Source organism: Mustela erminea, chromosome 13 (assembly GCF_009829155.1).
Source record: "Mustela erminea isolate mMusErm1 chromosome 13, mMusErm1.Pri, whole genome shotgun sequence".
NCBI classification, from domain to species: Eukaryota; Metazoa; Chordata; class Mammalia; order Carnivora; family Mustelidae; genus Mustela; species Mustela erminea.
In genome coordinates, this window is record NC_045626.1 from 4,152,739 (window position 1) to 4,173,971 (window position 21,233).

At 46.3% G+C, this 21,233-nt stretch overlaps 2 protein-coding genes across 10 annotated transcripts in view; one reads left to right on the forward strand and one right to left on the reverse strand.

The window, feature by feature from the left end:
- ZNF407 (zinc finger protein 407) overlaps positions 1–18,933 on the reverse strand; it is a 433,426-nt gene extending 414,493 nt beyond the window's left edge. For all 9 annotated transcript variants that reach the window (XM_032309887.1, XM_032309881.1, XM_032309880.1 and 6 more), the window contains exon 1: positions 18,836–18,933. The gene's annotated coding sequence lies outside the window, so the exon portion shown is untranslated. The remainder of the gene's footprint in view (positions 1–18,835) is intronic.
- LOC116572284 (collagen alpha-1(I) chain-like) lies at positions 16,557–19,668 on the forward strand. Its single transcript, XM_032311157.1, has 4 exons — positions 16,557–16,647; positions 17,065–17,918; positions 18,090–18,627; positions 19,310–19,668. Exons 1-4 carry the CDS (start codon positions 16,557–16,559, stop codon positions 19,666–19,668), a joined length of 1,842 nt encoding a protein of 613 aa, XP_032167048.1.
- The last annotated feature ends 1,565 nt before the right edge of the window (positions 19,669–21,233 follow it).

Genomic DNA, 21,233 nt, shown 5'->3' on the forward strand with positions numbered 1-21,233 from the left:
AAAGGCAAACTACCTGGTGGGGAAAAATTCTCACTCAAGTCAGAATGGAATTTTGCTTCTATTGCAGGGATATCTACGTTTTATTTCTAATATCCAATTCACTTTTCTCTGAAAGTTAAAAATCAGAGTTTATGCTTAGTGCCTCAGAAAGAGCTAAAACAATGACTTAAAAAACCATGTTAATAAGGATCAAACACGGTGATCACAACAGAATAAAAAGACCATCATCCCTATCATTACCAAAGATTTTCACCTTTCCAACACTATTTATGAAAATGTATTAAAAGCAACATAAAACAACAAATCATGGGACAAAAATAAACTGCAAAAGAAGCTCAGCGTCCCTATCCGGCTACTTCATTTTCGTTGGGTTTTGGTTTTTTTTTTTTTCAATCTTCCTATACTTCAAGTACTATTTCCAAATACAGTAAGTTGTCCAGTAACAAACTTAATTTTATGATAATCTTAAATCAACCAGCTTTGACAAATGCAGCTTTTGCAGTCAGAAATATTTTACACAGAAAGCTAAAATTTAATATATCTTTCAAAAAGCATTTATTAAACCAATGCTTGTTAGTATTTCCATCGAATATTTTTAAATTTATTTTAAAGAAATAAAATTTTTATTGGAAAAGGAAAACAGGATAAGAGAAGAGAATGAGTAGAGAACGAAAAAGTTCAGGCTATTACAAGCAGACACATCGGATCCTTAGTATCTTATGCCATTTGAAAAGGTTGTTTTACTATCAGTGTAACTAATCACAATGAAACCATCTCTTACAACTAAAGACATTATAATGAATTTTCTTTACAACTACAGAGAAATGGGATTTGCTGTTTCACATCAAATAGAACAGGCTGTATAAATTCTTCTTCCTATTTATTGTAAAATATAATTTCATCTATAAAATCAGTCATGAAATATTAAAACTGAAACAACAGAATTTATATCCTTTACTTAATTTAGTTTAAACGGACTATTCACTTAAAAAAGGGGGGGGGGGTACGTGTGATAGAGCCCCCTGTACTTTCTCATTAAGTGTTTCCATTAGACCCTTTATTTTCAAGAATTTATAATATGCCCATAAAAAAAGCATTCCATGATAAAACTTGGTATACTTTCCTCAGATTTGCCTTTTATCTTTTTCAAAAGGCAAGAGAATGAAGCACATGGTATATGAAAGCTGAGGAAAAGGAGAATAAAAAGAAACATGTAATCTATTCACTCTGAAAATTTTAAACACTAGTAAAAAAGAACATTAAAGTGCAAGGAAGGAAGTCTTTGTTTTCCTCCCAACCGGTCCAAGGAAAGGCTGCAGGACGTGTGGCAGCCACTGACCCCGAGCCTCAGAGTCCTGGGTTACATGGGAGGGAAAGATAAGACCCCTACATTCGAGGAGAAAGCCCTCAGTGACAGTAAGAAGCCACTTGGCACTAACCACCAAGAGAAAAGGTATGGATTTTTGTTTTCATTCCAGTAGAAAAATAGGAATAAAAAGGGAATTTCCAAATTGCGAATCTGGGAGAAATACAACAAAAACACGTCCCAAGACACGTTCCAGAGTTCCTGGCGAGACGTCTTCAGCAGGTCCACCGGGGAGAGCCGGGACGGGTGCACCGGCTCATCACCGAGCTGAGGGGAAAAGAGACTGAAACTGCTAATTTGGGGAGAAATCTGGAAAACACTGTAATTCCAAATGCCAATAAGCTAACACACGATATAAAACTATCAAGCCTCAAGACATGTGGAATATAAATTATTAGGTATGAAAAGATGTGGGTGCTAAGAAAGTATATTTAGAAAGGAGAAAGCCTTCAGTGTTCAATTTTTAAAATGGATGCAGATCCAACCCAGTCCATTTACATACCAAAGTTAATAGTTTTTTTCCTCTGGGTGGCAAAATTATAGGTAACTTTTTTTCTTTTTCCTAACATTTTCCTATACTTTCTAAAATAGATTATTTGGGGGGGGAAGACTGACACGGACACTTTAAAAAGTCTCTACATATGGCTGAAGTAATGGAAATTGATGACCACCATCAAGAAAAGAAGAGAAACCCTAAGAAAGAAATACATTCATGATTGTGGTTCTTGGACTAAACTCAGAGTCAAAATAAATAAAAGGATAGTTATGGGGGATGTTTGGTGAAACACTCAGGACCTCCCACTGACAATCAAGAAGGGAGGGAGGTGGGCAGCAACAATTAACACACCATTCACACCCGACCCTGGCATCCAACACCATCCCTACTAAACGGAACCAGGCAGCCTCAAGAAATGACAGATTCTAGGGCTGGAGCAAGGTAGGTGTACAAAATGAGCCTGGAACATTTTCTTTATTATGTCAAAAAGTGGAGAAATGCTTTAAAAAACAAAACAAAACAAAACAATGTAACAAAGACACTGGAGTCAGCTGGAAAGGGCCAAATCTGGGACGAATGGAGCATCAAATATAAGGATCAGTAGGCACAGGAATGGGTAAGTCCATATTGATAGGTGGGAGACAGACACATGGATGAACCGATGGGCCAACGATGGCTCTGTGTGTACTAGGATGCTGAGGGCCGACTGGTAAAGATGGACAGAGTGAAGCAGACAGACAATCATAGTGGCAAAGAGTGCAAAAGAATCACCAATGGGTGCTAAATCGGCGGGGGGGGGGGGGGGGGGGGGGGGAGGATCATTTCAATATGCAGAATGCTTAAATGTTGATAAAGCAACTGCTTATCAGTTGCAAGGGAAGAATTAAAAAACAACCTCAGTGACTGATTGTCTGGTGGATAAATCAGCAACACCTTGTGGGGGGAGGGTGGTAAAAATTAACACCCTCAAGGAAGGGCAGATAGACAGGGTATGCCTCCAGACAGAACACTCTTGGAAGGACAGGACCCCCATGCATCCATGCAGCTGAGAATGCAAATCCTGCAGTGAGACAAGAGGAAACAGCAGACAAACACAAAGTGGGGAATACTTTATTTAAGACGGAATAAAAAAAAAAAAAAAAAAAAACAGGGGGAGGACTACATTCTTCACCAATGTCAATGTCATAAAAGACAGACTATGGAAACATTCCAAATTCAAGGAGGCAGAGGAGACAGGACAACCAAATGCAATGCCTGTTGTCAACCTGGATCCTGTGAGGGCAGGAAAAATGCTACTAAGAACATTTTAGGTCAACCGACAAAAAGGACTGCGATGATTAACTGCGTGTGTTAACTAAGTGGGTTAAGGGGTAGCCAGATAGCCTGTAAAACACTACATCTGGGTGTGTCTATGAAGGCATTTCTGGAAGGGACAAGCACCTGAATCAACAGACTGAGTAAAGATCACCTCACCAATGCAGGTGGGTGTCCCCCAATCAGCTGAGGGCCGACACAGAACAAAAAGGCAGAAAAGGGGCAAATTTGGTTTTTGTTTTAGCTTGAGCTGGGACATCCATCTTCTCGGGCCTTCACACCCCTGGTTCTTGGGCTTTCAGAATCAGAATGAAAACACCAACATCTCCGTGTCTCCCAGCTGCAGAAAGCAGACTGTGGGGCACCTAACCCCGATGGCATGTGAGCAAGCCCTGGCCCACAGCCACTCATCCGCATGCACACGCACATGTGTCTACTCTCCTTCTTGAAGAATCCTGACACAGAGCTCTGTACAGGGTATTTCTGGAGGAGAATAGTGAGGCAAAGTTTTCTGACTTAGTTCTGGGACTTCTCCTAGAAGAGGCTCTCTAATCTGATTAAAGATGCTAACAACTCTGTTTTCAGTAGAGAGAGCACTTCTATTTGGTCCACGATGAGAACGGATTGCAGATACACAAAATATCTGCACTGGATATTCCTAATCAACCACTTACATAAACGCAAGAGTTAAGTGATTCTATACACGATACTAACACATCCAGGAGCCACAGAAGATAATGACCAGCTACTGGGCCCTAATGCAGCCGGACAAAATGATGAAAGAAAGCGGTGAGCTCGGGGAGTCGGAGCCCCCGCTCAAGCACAGCATAAAGGACCTGAGAGCCTCCAAGTGTGCCCTGGAGGAAAGCCTGATCTCTGCAGGGTTGAAAGTGCTGGGTCTCAAATGCCAAACATGCTTCTGAGACTGGCTAGATCAGAAAGCCAGCTGAGTGCCCATCTCGCAGCAGTGCACTGTTACTCTGAGGGCACTAACCAGGAAGGACCCAGCCCCTCAAGGCTAGGATGGGGACATGCAGGAAGCCTGTGATAAAGCTGGGGATACGGAGTCCCTAAGTTCTCGTACATCTTCTTTGCCGGCAGAAGAGGTCCTCCCAACTCCAATAGTGCCCTCACGCCAGTCTCATATTTCATATATCTGTATTTAATATGTCATTGGTTCTGTTTCTCTATAAGTACCAATGTAAAATTATAAAATTAAATACTTCAATTATATACAGGAATATCCTTATCTCTAGAAAACAGCAGACACTGAAAGATTTATAGGTAAAGGGTCATGATATACTTAAAATTCACTCAAAAGGTTCAGGAAAAAAGTGTGTGTGTACACACACGTGTGTGTAGGAGAGAGTATGCATACTCTCCAGATTATCCCCAAATAAAAAGTAAAGAACACGACCACCAACAAAAAGGTGAGCTGGTTTCATACAGACGACTTATAAAGACCTCCGCACATCTCTACTAATCATCGGCGGGGGGGACGGTTAGAAGACTATAATGCTCCTTAAAAGTGACAAACATCACTTCTTAGACTTGACAATACCCTTACTCTATATACTAACTAGTAGTTCCCATGTAGACTCCCAGGAACCCCAAAAGACGTGACTTCCGCCTGAGGGCCTACTGCAAAAGGTATCCTTCCTAGAATAGCTGAGTCTTTGTACTAAAAAGTTTTAACTCCTTTGCCATCACGGTGTGGGGGGAAGATGCTGGCATCTTTCTGTCCATTTCTTCCCACTGCGTTTCCACACCAGCCTTAAAAAAGTCCTGGGAGATGCCAAGGCCAACAGAACGTCCTACTTCAGAGGAGTATGAGGGCATTTCTCCCAGTCCTGGCAAAGCTGGTTAACGTGCTGAACCTTCAAAATTCCAGTGGCATCAAGCAGCTATCTGCAACAGATAAACCTTCCTCACGTCCCACGCAAAAGGCTGCAAACCGGCACACACAGCGGAGCTTCCCCGCAAAGGCACGATGTAAAAAGGCACACAGTGGGCACACAAGACTTCTCACGTCTGTAGGTCCCGTCGGCACCGCTTCCATCTCCGGTCCTCCACATGTGGGCTCTGACCGTAGCATCCAGTCCGGTTCTCTGTGACTAGGAGCCGCTGGCAATCATATACACCTATGGGTCTCTTCATTACGCTAGAAGATTCTCTCTGCAGGTTTCTTGCCATTCGTTACACAGAGCTCTTGTGCTTCTGTAACTTTTCTTAACCCTTTTCCCATGGTTTTCACCTAGTAAAACTGCATTTATTTCCGTTCTTAAGTTTCCCTCTGAACACTCCTTCTGACTTCCATTTTGCTGTTTCTGACTAAGCCTCTGTGTCTCTCACATCTCATTCTAACTAATTACTATAAATGAGAGAAGGTTAAATAACCTCCAAACTTTATTTATTTTTTTTAAAGATTTTATTTATTTATTTGACAGAGAGAAATCACAAGTAGATGGAGAGGCAGGCAGAGAGAGAGAGAGAAGGAAGCAGGCTCCCCGCTGAGCAGAGAGCCCGATGCGGGACTCGATCCCAGGACCCTGAGATCATGACCTGAGCCGAAGGCAGCGGCTTAACCCACTGAGCCACCCAGGCGCCCCCTCCAAACTTTATTTAATGCTTACATTAAACTTTAATTTAAACTTTATTTAAATGACTGTTCTTGGAGTATTTTAACACACTTCCTCTGTTTTACCTGATATGGTACAAATTACAAAAATAAACTCATCTGAAATTCTATCACCTTTCCTTTATCTGTCTTCCCTGTATTTATCCTGCCTGCTGATACGAGTGTTAATGAATTCAAAAAATAAAAAAATAAAATATGGGTAAAGAAAGGCAGGAGAGAAAACGACTATATACAAAGTGAGACTCTTCAAAAGCAAAACCAAAAAAGGCTAAGTTTCAGTTTGCTCATTGTCTATAGTGCCTAAGACTCATCTACAAAATTCTGGAGCACTTGAATGAAGAAGTTCCCTTCTCAACTTAGAAGGCAGATATTCTGTATTAATTTATACATCAGGAGACAGACTACCAAAAGGAATGAAGAGGTTAGAACATAAAGTGTGTGTAAGTCCAACATCTTAGGGAAGTTCTAGATCCGAGAGGGGAGTGAAGACATGCTTGGGGTACCTCCTCGGTTACAAGGATGGCAGAGTCGCCCCCCTACAAAGCCCCTGACACTGCTGAAGTGCCCAGAATGTCCCCTTGGTGGCACCTCACATATGCTTAGGTGAACAAAAGAACATGGGCAACGGGAGGAGAGGGGGCAGCTGCGGGATCCCCCACCGCCCTTCTTTCCTCACACACCCAAATCATTTAAAGCAGTCATCTGGAGGTGCTTCTCAGCTCCCTTCAAGCCTTGTCACCCTCCGTGTGCTCGGGGCGAGGTCACCATCACGTGCTTTCTCTGCCACAGATTCAGTGTTTTCCAAGGTCTCACGTTCACGGTTGAGACGTGCTGTTTGGGTGATCCCTCGGTGACAACAAATGTAGACAGTAAGCCAACAGAGGACCAACCTTCTCAAGAGGAAAATGCTGCGGCCAAAGCCCCCTCAGACATATGTGTCTGCTGGTTTCCAGGGGCTGCATTTATTTCTATTTAAAATCTATGGATGAAGTACGGAAGTGACTAAGGAACAGTGTTTCGCACGTGAACAGAGATATCACTAATGCCATTTTAAAATGAAGTCCTATACCACAAGCAAGGATTTTTAAATAAGTCTATGTTACTCAACTATGTATAGGAAAAAAAAAATAGGACCAACTTAGGATTCCACATATACTAATACATCACTTCCTATGACAAGGCCAAGTTAAAAAAATTTTTGAGATTAAAATACTATGGTATGAAATACAGCAAAAACAATGAAGTAGGCAAATATCAACACTTGGAAAATTCTGCATCACATACACCTCACTCATTTACTAATTTTTTAATTCTATCAATTCTTAAAAATCAGTAAGAATTGTCAGCTCTGAGTTCATTCTGAAACTAGCATGCTCGGAAAATCAGTCCTCTCCCGCATGCTAGCAGCCCTTCCTCAGTGGTCTCACAGGGGCCATTTAGGGAGCGTCACATGTGGCTAGGAGCCTCCTTCAGATCACACTTCTAAGAAAATAGGGCAGAATGATAGAACACCCCAGCCCTGTAATCCCACGCTTCCGCACTCTGAGGAACAGCTCACAGAACTCTATCTGTAGAGAAGGGTAACTGCAGAACACTTATTTCCTACAGCTTCACAACCTGCTTTTCCTTTTCTGATTTGGATACAGGAGCTGGAACCAACCCAACGAGAAGTTAATGCCCTAACACCTTAAGTATTGTAAGAAGTGGGCTTAAAAATGGGTCACACACAAATACAGAAGTCTGTGTCTTGCTCTCGTAAACTTCCAAGGCAGGTAGGTATTCCTGCTCTGCAGGCAGTCAGGTCCCCACTGATGCTGGAACCCCAGCTCCTTCCATCTTCAGGGCCGTGCCTTAGAACTTCCTCATTGCCTGCATCCAGCGGACAGAAGCAAAGGAGCAGGAAAGAGGCAGCACATTTGCTTCCTAAAAGCCTTGACTGAAAAGTGGCATCTACAGCTTGACTCACACTTGCTTCCTGCCATGGTCAGGAACAGGTGGCCTAGGGCCCTGTAGCTCCATCGTATGAAAGAGAAAAACTGACAGGTTTAGGAGGGTGGCCAGCCCCCTTTACCACACACCAACCCCAAAGCTATCACAGTGCTTCTCACGAGAACATTAAGGAAAGCTTTCAGTCCTTACTAGACTTACAAAAGCTTTGAGAAAGGCAACTATTCCCAAGAGCACACCTGGAGCTCTTCCTTCCATATTTGTAAAACAAGGGAATTACAGACCACATCCATCACTTACAAATTCACCTAATCATCAAAACTTGAACATTGTGCTTAAGAACATCGAGGGGTGCCTAAGTGGCTTGTCAGTTGGATGCGGCGCTCTTGACGTCAGCTCAGGACATTTCAGAGTCATGCGATGGAGCCCCACGTCGGGCTCCCTGCAGGGCCTGGAGTCTGCTTGGGATTCTCCCTCACTCTCTCCCTCTGCCTCTCCCCCTCGAGCTTGCACATCCAACCCTGCACTTAGGAAGGCAGGCAGACAGGCAGGCAGTCTGGGGTAGGGACCAAAGTCTACAGTTTTGAAGAGCTCCTGCATGACTGTGCTGAGCCAGACTCGGGATCTCCCGGATCCCAGTCCTATCTTCAAATAAACAAGACATACTTCACACATGTTTACAGGACTTGCAGCTGAGGCACAGAGGAGGAGGAAGAAAGAAAGGGGAACAAGCAAGCTGAACCAGGAAAGAGAGTAAATGTGCGGTACTAAACTGGCCGCCACACGGAGAGCTCAGACCCACCCCCACCCCACCAGACCATTTGCCTACGTCATCACTTGCCACAAAGAAATATTCTGAACGTCCCTTTGGCAAACACTGCCTCAACCTCTACCACCCTGAAAGCCTAGGGCGTTAATCACCACCCATATACAAAACCACACGACGGACCCAGAAGGTCCTTAATGAAAACTGTTTGATCTCATTTTTTGAAAGACAGTAATTTCTACTACCTCTACTAATGATCTAAATTTTCTAAGCTATTTTTAAAAGTACATTAGCACCTTAGTTTAAATTCTAATGTCTTTATAATTATATGCACTACTATAACTATGAGTCCTCATCCTATAATAACTGATCCAATAATTATATTTCAAATTCTGACCTCTAATTCAGAATTAGCAGAAATCTTAAGTGAATTGTACACTTCAAAAGCAGTAATTTGTTGCTTCTTCTAGATTTAAAACACCAAGTTTCCATTATATTTAGTAACTGACAAGAACACTGGACTTTGGCTGCATTGGATGATTACACTGGTATAACTCCAACTGTGTTAAACAGTGTCTTTTCCCAACCAGGCGTCTTATTACCTTACGTGTTTTTATTTAACACTGTTTTGTTGTTTGTTTGTGGGGCTTTTTTTTTTTTTATATTTTATTTATCTACTCAACAGAGAGAGAAATCACAAGTAGGCAGAGAAGCAGGCAGAGAGAGGGAAACAGGCTCCGTGCTGAGCAGAGAGCCCGATTCGGGGCTCGATCCCAGGACCCTGAGATCATGACCTGAGCCAAAGGCAGAGGCTTAACCCACTGAGCCACCCAGGTGCCCCGTTTGTTTTTACAGAACAAAAAGCAGAGCATATTAGAGAAAATAAAGGAGAAACGTGAACATCAAACACACTGAAAAGCACTGAGAGCTAAGACTGAGATAATGTAGCTTTAGCAAACAGCAGCAGAAACTAGAAAAGCTGAAGTATCTAAAATCTGTTTTAAGATGCCTGTGTTCTACATCTGCCCATAAGGGATCTCTGACAAGCACTCCGTGTCTGAAATGCAGACATCCCTGCTATGGAAGGACTATCATGGGCTGTCAACTTCCTAGTCAGGGGCTGACTTTGCTACAAAGTATGACATGATATAATTACAAATGTTTGACAGTTCTCCTGGTTTAGAAAATTTTTAGCGCTCTGAATATTAAAAATAGTAGTGCTATTTGGTTCTATAGGACATATAATTTGACTGAGGGCTTCTAGAACCACATTTTTATTTATCCTGCACTTGCTAATTTCAAACCTTGATTGCTTTAAATAAGGTTTTCAGCATAAGCAATGTTTAAGAAAACGTCCTCTCATATGAGATAAATATGACACTCAAAAAAATTATCAAAGGTTAAAAAAAAAAATGGGCAAAGGTAGACTTACCAAAAGTTCCCTTTTTAGCAACCAGTTGCCCAAGAAAAGTATGATTTCATAAACCCTCTGCAAAAACACCACTTTCTAATGACCTGGAAGACACAGCCCTTAGAATTGCAACAGAATATGATTGTTTTTCAGCTTTAGGGACTTGTCATCTGCTACAACGATAAAGCCACGTACATTTAAAAACAAACCTAAGACAAAGTAACACGGCAAGCGGGATGAAAGAGCCTTTACCAGTCTTCCACACTCCCATTTTGACTTTTACGTTTTTTCTCATAACACCAACATGCTCAGTCATTACTGTTTTGTCAAACTGTCTCCTTGCTCTGACCTTGTCTACAGTGTGTTTCAGATCAGACAGACTCACTTCCACGTGCCCACAGGTGCCTTCCTCCTCCGTAGTGGTGGCACTGGCCCCCACAGGTTCACTGTGAGGGTCAATCCTCAACAGAGTATAAACTCAGTACATAATGTGCTTGGCACCCAGTAATTGCTCAGCAAGTATTAACAATCATAATCATCGAAACCAATTTTATTTTTGAAATCTCTGCTCCTGAAAGTAACTTTATACCCAACTCCTGCAAAAACACATCTTTACCACAATCACCCCATCCCATCTTTTTCATATAAAGTAAACAGTCTCTCTTACAGACTTTGCAAACAGAAAAAAAAAAAAAGTCAATGTTTGTGTTTTAAATATGTGGTAGACAGAAAAAATAATTTTAATATGTGCAAGTTCTTCAGCATCATAGAAGCCAGCCCTGGGTACAGATCACAGCTTAAGAAAATGAAACCCTTATCTTCGTAGTCCCTCTGGGTGCCCCATCACCTATCCTCTTCTTACAGCACCATCTGCTAACACGAACTTTGTGTTTACGTTTTACTACTTCATCAAATCTGAACTGCTAACAATATGCAATTTTGTCTTGCAAATTTCTAAACCTAAAAAAAAGGGGGGAAAAAGACTAAATGCATTCTTCTGGAAGTATCTTTTCTTCCCCCAAATGACATTCCTGACCCTTACCCTTGGTAATGCATGTAGCTAAAATTCATTCAGTTTCACTACTGTATAGTCCTTCACGGTAGAAGTATAATACGATTTACCCATTCTCTTGTGATGGACACTGCTTCCAATTTTCTTCTTTCACCAGAACAACCATGAGCACTCTTGTACACGCCACCAGGCACTCAAGTACAGGAGTTTCTCCAAGGCCAGTTTGCCAGTTTTGGCGTGCACCTGATCACCTGAAGAGCTTGTTAAGAGGCCCCATCCCCACGTCTGAGTAGATCTAGGCTGAGGCCCAAAATCTGCCTACAAAGTTCCCATGAATCCTGGGAACACAATTTAGAAGCACTGCTCTAGGAAAAAGACTCAAGAATGGAATTACTGGGACAAAGGTACATGCATCTCTAACTTCACTAGATAATCCCAAAGTTATCACACCAAATTAGACTCCTCCTAGTTGTGTATAAGCACTCCAATTGTTTCTTACCTCCCAAACAACAGATACTGCCAGATTTTTACACTGCTGCCAACCTAATGTGTGTGAAACTATATATCCTTTTCATCCTAATTTGCCTTTCCCTAATTACTAATTAAGTTGAAAATCTTTGCATTCGGGATTCCTCTTTTGTGAGATGCCTACTGGGGTCCTTTGCCCATTCTTCTATTTTTACTGATTTGCCAGTTACCCTTCTGGATACTAATCTTTTATCAGTAATATGTACTGAAAATGCCTATTCTCACTTATGACTTCTCTGTTCACTTACTTGATAGTTTCTTTTAATAAATACAAGCTATCGATGTTAATATTGTTAAATATATCAATCTTTTATCTTATGGTCTGCACCTTCTATGATTTGTTTGAGAACCTCTTGTCTGTATCAGAATCCTACAACTATTGTCCTACCTTGTCTTCTAGAAGTTTCACAATTTTGATGTATTTAAGCCTTTGATGGGCCTATAGTTGATTTTTTTTTTTTTTTAATGATGTGATTTAGAAATGTATCCCAGTCTCAAGGAGCTTTGTATTTGGTAAAGGCCACACTCACGGCCCACAGCCAAGGATAACTTCTGGGAGGATACAAAAAGTGCCCCAAATGAAATACTGATTAGGTGTTAACCACTCGCTCCTTCATTGAAATTTATTCTGCTCTCTTACTGGGACAAACAAAAACATGAAAATTTGAAATATGAAAAATACAAAAACAAAAATAGGAAAAGTTTCAATGTGAAATTAGACTATGATCCCCAACATACCACATCCCAGGAAGAATCCTCAAAAAAACCCGAAAAACTCAATGTGATGTCTTTCTAAAAATATAGAGAATTAAGCACAGGAGAAAGTGCGGGAAAACGGTTGCTCTCAATAGTATCAGCTGGGATATAAATCTATACACCTTTCCAGAAGTTAATTTTTTGCTCTCTCTCCACACAAGCATGTGCACGTGGACACACACACATAGCCTTATAATAGGTATATTCTTTGAGCTATCAGTAACTCTACAGGAAATAACTGGACAAAATATGTATTTAAGGATATTCAGCATGAAACTCTTTATAATACAAAAATTATAAACAACCTAATATCCAGTGACACAGGATGGGCTAGAGCCTGTCCGTACACGGGAGCGTGGTGCAGATTACAGTGCATTAATGTGAAAAAATGTTCACAATATTCCAGTAACTAACCAAAGCAGTCAACAAAATGCACATATAAATATTCATTTATTCATAAACATTTATGAAGTGCCTTGGGTGTGCCAGGTACCAAGGAAGTCATTGGTAAGCAAAAAGAGGTCTATTCCCTGAATCCATGGAGCTTGAGAGCTTTGCTGGGAGACAGACCAGATACATGACTTCAAGTTATTCTGGCTGCGACAGTAAAGGTACACATGTTTTAAACACAGAGACAACTTACAGGTGTGTATGTGTAATATATCCAGCATCAAAGAGAACACACGCACCCAGCTCTATGGACAACCAGCTACTGGTAAGAGGGAGAATAATTAGAGCAAACACCTTGTGAGCAACTGAAGTGTATCTATCTTCTGCAAAAAGGCTCTGGGGAGAATTTTAAGAAATGCAGTGTAGTTATGGAAAGTCACACACTGGAAGAAAAATGTGAGACATTGCAGAACCACAGCAAAAGAACTGGGACAAACAGCTTCCATTCCTGCCAATTCAAAACTGAGACGGACCAAGACCAAGTACAAGTTCTTGAGCAGATGACCATTCTTCTAAGGGCCTACACTTTTCCCTTTCCCTGCTATGTTTGTGTCTAACAAATAATAATAAGGCTCCCAAGATACGAAATTATCTCACAATTGGGAAAGGCTCAAAGGATGCTGACATTATATGCTCATTTCTTTTTAAACTTCTGCACCAAAGATCAGTGAAGTGATGAGAGTCATTAATTTCAAAGGGAAAATTTTTAACTTTAAAGCACAGCTATCACACACTACCTCAATCAAGAGATCAAAGTTAACATCCCCGAGTGATGAGACCTATCTGCATCATGTAGGTCCCAACGCGAGACTGAGAAGGGGACAACTTCATCCCCATGGTACTCCTGCCAAAAAGCTTCACCTTCACTTTACTCATGAAAGGACGGCAGACAAATCCAAAACATCAGACAAATCAAAACATTCTACAGAATAACTGACCAGCACTCTTCAAATGTATAAAGGTCATAAAAAATGAAGAAAACCAAAAGCTGTCACAGACTGGAAGAGACTAAGGAGACCGAGTACTGTACAGCAATGCGGGATACTGCACTGGGTCCCGGACCAGAAAAAGGACCTGGTGGTGGACCTCAAACTCTCCAGAAACTGTCTGGTTTTGGTAACTGCACTATGGGTGCATAAGATGTTAATAAAGTGATGCTGGCTGAAAAGTATACGGAAACTCTCTGAACTATGTTAGCAATTTTTTTGCAATTCTCAAATTATTTCAAAGTACAAATTGTTTGCAAATCATTTCAGATAAACAATACACAAAGGTATGAGATGAATCACTCATTACCTGTAACATAAAAATAGGCTACATCCTCCAAAAATTGTGCTTAAAAATTCCAATATTTGCAAATAGGGCTTATGCTGAAATAAACTGTAATTATTTCATAAAAGTCTGTAATTGCGATAATGTAGAAAATACAGTCATTTTCCTAGGATACTGAAATCTCTCCAGATAAATGGCCTAATTTATTTTCCCCCTTAATCTTTTTTTTAATTCAATTCAACTTACATTTATTTAACATCTACTATGGCTACATAACTGCTAGAGCCTGATAATATAATTTTGATATATAAGAAATGAACATTTTAGAACACAACAGAGAAAAGCATAGAGTAACAAAACTGGAATAATTTTTCACTCCTATACAACCTAGCAATGAATACAGACACTTTTTTAGTGCAAATGTCAGTAAGACAGAGGACGCTCACAGCTTACGTGAATCCCCTTCAATAATAAGTGGTTTTGACCTCTAGATTTATCTCCAAAAATTATCCTTGGAAATGCCAAAATGACTGTCTCCAAGAAACACTATACTTCTAGTCCTTTATTTTTACTTTTTTTTTTTTCATTTAATCATTATGGTTTTGGTGCACTGCTATTTTTAACACAAATTTAAACCACCCAATTTTCAGAGTGGCAGGAAAAAGTTTACACTGGTATAAACGCATGGAGCTTCCTTACTCTCCTAAGAGATCAAAGGTAATTGTGTATGGCCAGGGGTGTCAAAGTGTGACCTTGGAGCCCATGGCTTCAGCATCACCCAGGAGGAGCTGGTCAGCAACGCAGATTCTCAGCTCCAGTCCACACCAGCTGAGTTAGAGCCTCCGGGCATGCGGAGCAGCTGTGTTTTCATACACTCTCCAGGTGACTCAGCTGCACCTTCACTTTGAGAACCACCGATGGAAGCAGAAAGACTGGCCTGGGAGTCAGGAAGCCTGATTCTAATCCCTGCTCTGCCACTAATCTCTGAGACAGATTACTCAGCTTCTGTGGGGGCTCAGCCTCCTTACAGGACAACCACGGAACTGGAACAGATCACCGCCACACGCCTCAGACCAAGACTTGATCGATCTGGAAAGGCAGTCCCTCCTATAAGGCCTAAAAGTGAAATGTCCACCCAAGGATTTCCCCACATCTTTCTTTTTCATCAAAATAAAACAATCTAAATTTCTTCTTTCCCTCAACTGGTCTCTGAATCACATTCAATGTATCTAAAAGAAGGGGTGCCTGAATGGCTCAGTTGATTACACTACTGACTCTTGATTTTGGCTGGGGTCATGATCTCAGGGTCCTGGAATGGAGCCCAGACTTGGCTCCACACTCGGTGGGGCGTCGGCTCCAGGATTCTCTCTCCCTCACCCGCCTCACTCCCATTCATGCATGTGCTATCTTCAAAAAACAAACAAATAGGGCGCCTGGGTGGCTCAGTGAGTTAAGCCACTGCCTTCGGCTCAGATCATGATCTCAGGGTCCTGGGATCGAGGCCCGCATCGGGCTCTCTGCTCAGCAGGGAGCCTGCTTCCCTCTATCTCTCTCTGCCTGCCTCTCCATCTACTTGTGATTTCTCTCTGTCAAATAAATAAATAAAATCTTTAAAAAAAAAAAAACCGAATAAATAAATAAATTTATAGGGTGTGTGTGTGTGTGTGTATAATGTCTTATTTAGATAAAATTGTGTTTGCTTTAGCAAAAGCAATACAAATGCTGACTTTACTGTTGTCTATTTATTCAAATAAACAAGTCTGTACGGGAGAAATTCCACATAGCAAAATCTCCAAGAAATGCAGCTACTATAGACTGAATTGTGTCCTCCCGCAAAATTCATATGTTAAATCCCTAATCCCCATTGTGATGGTATTTGCAGGTGTGACCTTTGAGAAGTACCTAGATTTAAATGAAATAATGAGAGTAGGGTCTCCAGGATGAATCCATGTCCTGAGCTCCTCTCTCTGCCATGGGAGGACACAGCAAGGAAGGGGACATCTGTAACCAGGAAGAGTCCTCACCAGGAACCAGCGCCTTGATCCTGGACTTCATGCTCAGAGCTACAATAAATAAATTTCTGTGGTTTCTGCTCTCTGGGCTATCCTATTTTGTTCTAGCAGCCGAGCTAAGACAACTCACTCAGATGTCCCCTCTGGTATGGGGTTGTAACACACCAGGTTATAGCTCAGAACTATGCCCCCAACCCTGCACAAAGAACATGTATGATTTGACCACAGAAAGTATTTAACAAGTTTGAAAATAAAAAATTTTAAAATATATAGAAGTAGATACTTCCATTACTGCATAAGAAAAACAACTTAATTTCTTCTTCTGTTCGTAGATTTATGAACTGGGATGCTTCTCACCTCTGTGATACCTAAGAGACTTGTCATACAAAACCCTTCTCTGAGATGTGGGAAAGAGGGAGAGTCTAATTTACAAAGGTCAGAGGATTCTCCTCTAACACCACAAACCCAATTAAAGTCAATGCTGGGAGAAAGGCCCCGTGGAGCAAGCGAATGCCAGCTAATCCTGGGACCTAACTGAAACCCTGCACCCTGAGCGCGCTCACCCAGTCGGCTCGCAGGCCCTGAGACATGCTTCGCTCTGTGCACCGGCACGTCAGCGCCCAGGAAAACGCGCTCCGTGTTTCTCTATCTGCCTCCTCGAGCAGATCCCGAGATCACAGTGCGTCGCCAACGCCCGCACCTACGGTGGTGTCTGGAAGGAAGCAGGGTCCACTGCTTGCGCACCTCACGTTGCTGAATGCCAGTGGAACTCTGCCCTACCTTACGGCTTTTCTGCAAATCCGAAACGATTCCAAAACACAGTTTTAAAAACGCACCCGTGGCAGCTGCGTTATCAGCAACAATCACTTGCCTCTTGCCTTACTGTTTGTCAGGCCCGTCCACATGAGTGGACACCTCGAGTGCGAGCAACTGTAGAACGCGTAACTAACACTGGAGATTTGAATTCGGACACGAACTTTGGTCACATTAATCTGGGTTTTAAGTGGAAAAGGGGGAAGAATTAACCCCTACTCTACGAGACGGCTGTGCTAAGTGAAGCATGTGGAGTGCACGCCAGAAATGATGCTCTAATCAGCGCGCCGGTGCCCTGCCCGCCCCGGGTCGCTGCCCGCCCGGGGTCGCTGCCCGCCCGGGGTCGCTGCCCGGCCGAGGTCGCTGCCCGCCCGGGGTCGCTGCCCGCCCGGGGTCGCTGCCCGGCCGAGGTCGCTGCCCGCCCGGGGTCGCTGCCCGTCCGGGGTCGCTGCCCGCCCGGGGTCGCTGCCCGCCCGGTGCCCCTGCCCGCCCGGGGCCCTGCCCGCCCGGGGTCGCTGCCCGCCCGGTGCCCCTGCCCGCCCGGGGTCCCTGCCCGCCCGGGGCCCTGCCCGCCCGGGGTCGCTGCCCGCCCGGGGTCGCTGCCCGCCCGGGGTCGCTGCCCGCCCGGGGTCCCTGCCCGCCCGGGGTCGCTGCCCGCCCGGGGTCCCTGCCCGCCCGGGGTCGCTGCCCGCCCGGGGTCCCTGCCCGCCCGGGGTCGCTGCCCGCCCGGGGTCCCTGCCCGGCCGGGGTCGCTGCCCGGCCGGGGCCCTGCCCGCCCGGGGCCCTGCCCGCCCGGGGTCGCTGCCCGCCCGGGGTCGCTGCCCGGCCGAGGTCGCTGCCCGCCCGGGGTCGCTGCCCGGCCGGGGTCGCTGCCCGCCCGGGGTCGCTGCCCGCCCGGTGCCCCTGCCCGCCCGGGGTCGCTGCCCGCCCGGGGTCGCTGCCCGCCCGGTGCCCCTGCCCGGCCGGGGTCCCTGCCCGCCCGGGGTCGCTGCCCGCCCGGGGTCCCTGCCCGCCCGGGGTCGCTGCCCGCCCGGGGTCCCTGCCCGCCCGGGGTCGCTGCCCGCCCGGGGTCGCTGCCCGCCCGGGGTCGCTGCCCGCCCGGGGCCCGGCCCGCCCGCACGCCTCGCCGCAGAACAGGTGCGCGCGGTGACTAGCCGCCGGCGCTGGCCGTGGAGTGGCGGGGCCGTCACCATCAGGCCTATGACTACGTCTAAGACAGAGAAGTCCTACACGTGTGCCCACGGGTGCCCGTGCCGTTCCTGACCCCGTGAAACAGCAGGGCTATTCGCGACTCCTCACACGCCACAGGGCCCCAGAGCTCCTGGGCCACCTCGCCGGGACTCATCTCCCGGACACGGGCGCGCTCAGGGCGTGCTCTCTGGCTCAGAGGTGCGCGTCTACGGGGCAAACCCCGCCGCCGCACGCAGCCGTGCGCCGCAGCCCGGGCCTGCCCCTGGCGTCCGGAGACGCCGACCGCGAGGGGCCCGGGACCCTCCAACTGCAGTGGCGCTGCTCTCGGTCCCCAGCCGCCCGCCCAGCGTCCTAACGGAAGGCGGCGCGGGTGGCAGCGGCGCCTCGGCGCATCTGGGGGTGACCTGGGCGTGGGCGGGCGGAGGAGGAAACCACCGCCCAGACCCTAAACCGACACCTCCGCAGCCCCGCGCCGGGGCCAGCCCGGCGGTAAGCAGCGCCCCGCTGCGTGCAGGGGTGCTGACAGCCGGCCCCGCGGCGCGGTCGAGGCCCGCCGCCCGCGCGGGCCCGGCCGCAGACTGCCGCGCAGCGAGCGGGGGAGGGCGGGAGCGGAGGCCGGGCGGCGGCCAGGCCGCGGGCGGCGGGCGTGTGCCGGGCGAGGCTGGGCGGCGTCGGGAGGGACCGGCGAGCGGGGAGGGGCGGAGGCGGGGGGAGGGGGGAGGAGGAAGAGCGAAGGGCCCTGGCGGGGCTCCCGGCGCCCAGCCGCCCGGGCCCGGGCCCTCAAGCCACCGCCCCCAGGCCCTGCGCTGACGCTGGACGGTCCCCGCCTCCAAACCCCCCGCCCCGGCCAGAGAATAACTTACCTGTTTGCCGACGGAATCGCTCCTGCTCGCCTCTCTGACTGACTCCTCCGGCTCACCGTCTTCCCTCTGGGAGGAAGGGGAGGGACTTCCTGTCTCTCCTCGGAGCGACTTCCGGCGGCTCCCAGGTCGACTCCGAAGTGGACCGAGCGCCGGACACCATGACGAAAAAATAGGATCCCGGAACTTGTTTAGCGAAACCCACATCGGGTTCCGTGTCTCTGCCCCGAGTGGCCGGCCGACCCGGGTGCTGCCTTAGTTTCAGTCCATCAGCTCTTGCCGGAAGTCACTCCGTGGTCAAAGCGGAAGTCCCCCCCTCCCCGGCAAAGGAAAGCGGAAGGGTGGAAGAGTCGATCCGAACCAGGGTTGATGCGCGTCGGGCTGGGGCCCGGCGCGTCTGTCCTGGAGGCCCCCCGGGATTTTCAGAGGGTCCAGAGCGGGAAGGCCCCGGCCGGTCCTGCCTCCTCCCTACCCCAGCCGCCCCCACTCCGCCCCTTCGCTCGCTCGCCATAACAAGCCCCGAGGGCTGCGACGGGGAGACGGGCGCGGCCCGGCTGGTGCGGGGGGCCGGGGCCTGCGCGGGCCAGCCGCCGGCCGTCCCCCGCCGTGGCCCGGTGCGGGGGCCTCCCGGCGCCGCCGCGGCCCTCTTCTCAAGGGGCGAGGGTTTGGGGCTGGGCTGGGCGCGTGCGCAGCTCCAGCTTCGGAGGAAAACTCGGGGGACTCAGGGAGGGATCCTCGAAGACGCAGGCCCCGGGAAGCCGCGAGCGGATTCCGACCCTCGCGGGGAGGCCGGGTCACGGAACGTGCTGGTTCCCCAGTTTGGCAGGAAGGGCTGAAAAGTGCTTGGTGCTTGACGCGTTCCCGCGCGGGCCGCGTTTAGACAGCTTAGGGCACCGCATAAAGACGGTTGGAAAGGCGGCACGGCGCGGGGCAGTCGTCCCGGCCTCCGCGCCCCCGTGCGGGATCGTGCGCAGACCTCCGGCCTACAACCCTTGCCTTGGAAGCTCGGCCTGGCAGGGGAGACCGCAGCTTGCCCAGTGCGGTGGCAGAGACGTCGTGTACCGCAATGGGCAGGGATCCGCCTTGGGGTCGGAGTGTGAAGATGCCGTTTGCTGTTTGGCACCTGTGAAGTGATTTGTATTTAGCTAACTTGAAGCAAATGGGATTTTAAAATTCCGGCCTTAGGATTATGGTGATCGGCTTTCTAAACCAGATCATCTTTCAAGGTCAAGTCCAGCTCAGTTCTGTTTTTAAAATGCAAATACGGGGTTCATGGTAACAAGTTGAACTTTTTTAGAGGGGCGCCTGGGTGGCTCGGTCGGTTAAGCATGCCTTGGGCTCAGATCATGGCTAACATTTACTGGGTCAGAACATTACTGGTAATAGATAATAAACTAGATTCTTTCTCCAAAGAGTTCACTTGAAAATTACTTAGAATTTACTTGAAAATGTAGTACTTATCATCCTGTATTGTCTGTTTTGACAGTGTTAGTCTTGGATGACATGGCGATACCTCTCCAAACGCCAGCAGTAGCTAGTGCAGTTCTCCATATGGATTAGGCATCCCGCTGGTCTTTGGGTGATCGATCTACCTTTCTTACCTTGGGGGTTTAGTTAACATGTCCTTTTTCTTTCTTGAACACTGAAATAAAATTCAAGTTTATTTTTCATTTTTACCATCCATTATTTTGCTGAAACAGGTCTTTACATCATAATGTGACTTTAAGGAAGACAGTTGGACCTCGTTTTACTCATGTGTAAATTTGTGATGGTGTCTGTTTTCCCTAATTTAAAAAAATGCAAGGGGGCGCCTGGGTGGCTCAGTGGGTTAAGCCGCTGCCTTCGGCTCAGGTCATGATCTCGGGGTCCTGGGATGAAGCCCCCCATGGGGCTATCTGCTCAGCGGGGAGCCTGCTTCCTCCTCTCTCTCTGCCTGCCTCTCTGCCTGCTTGTCATCTCTCTCTCTGTCAAATAAATAAATAAATAAATAAATAAAATCTTTTTTTAAAAATGCAAGAATAATAGATTTCATTTCCTTCATACAAGGTGATCGATCATTCACACTCAACTAGAATTTGGATAACACTTCATTTCTGACCTCTCTTTTTGCTTTATAATGTTTTATTTGACATTAAAAAGTACAAAATATTCCAATGTTTCCTTCAACCAAATTCTATAATTATGTGCTTCATTTTTTATGCATATTTTTCCAGAGCCATTAGAAAATAGATTGCAAGCATGATGGCCTTTTACCCCTACACGTCAGTGTACATTTCCTAAGAACATGGATAGGCACTTACATAGCAATACAGTTATCAAAATTAAGAAATTAATGCTAATATGATGCTCTTATTTAATAAGCAGACCTTACTCATATTTTTGCACCCATTTTTTTATGTTG

Coding starts and splice junctions, on each gene's coding strand:
- LOC116572284 (XM_032311157.1), top strand. CDS start 16,557: ATGCTTCGCTCTGTGCACCGGCACGTCAGCGCCCAGGAAAACGCGCTC. Junction 16,648..17,064: donor GAGCAGATCCCGAGATCACA/GTGCGTCGCCAA, acceptor TGCTCTAATCAG/CGCGCCGGTGCCCTGCCCGC. Junction 17,919..18,089: donor CACGCCTCGCCGCAGAACAG/GTGCGCGCGGTG, acceptor CACACGCCACAG/GGCCCCAGAGCTCCTGGGCC.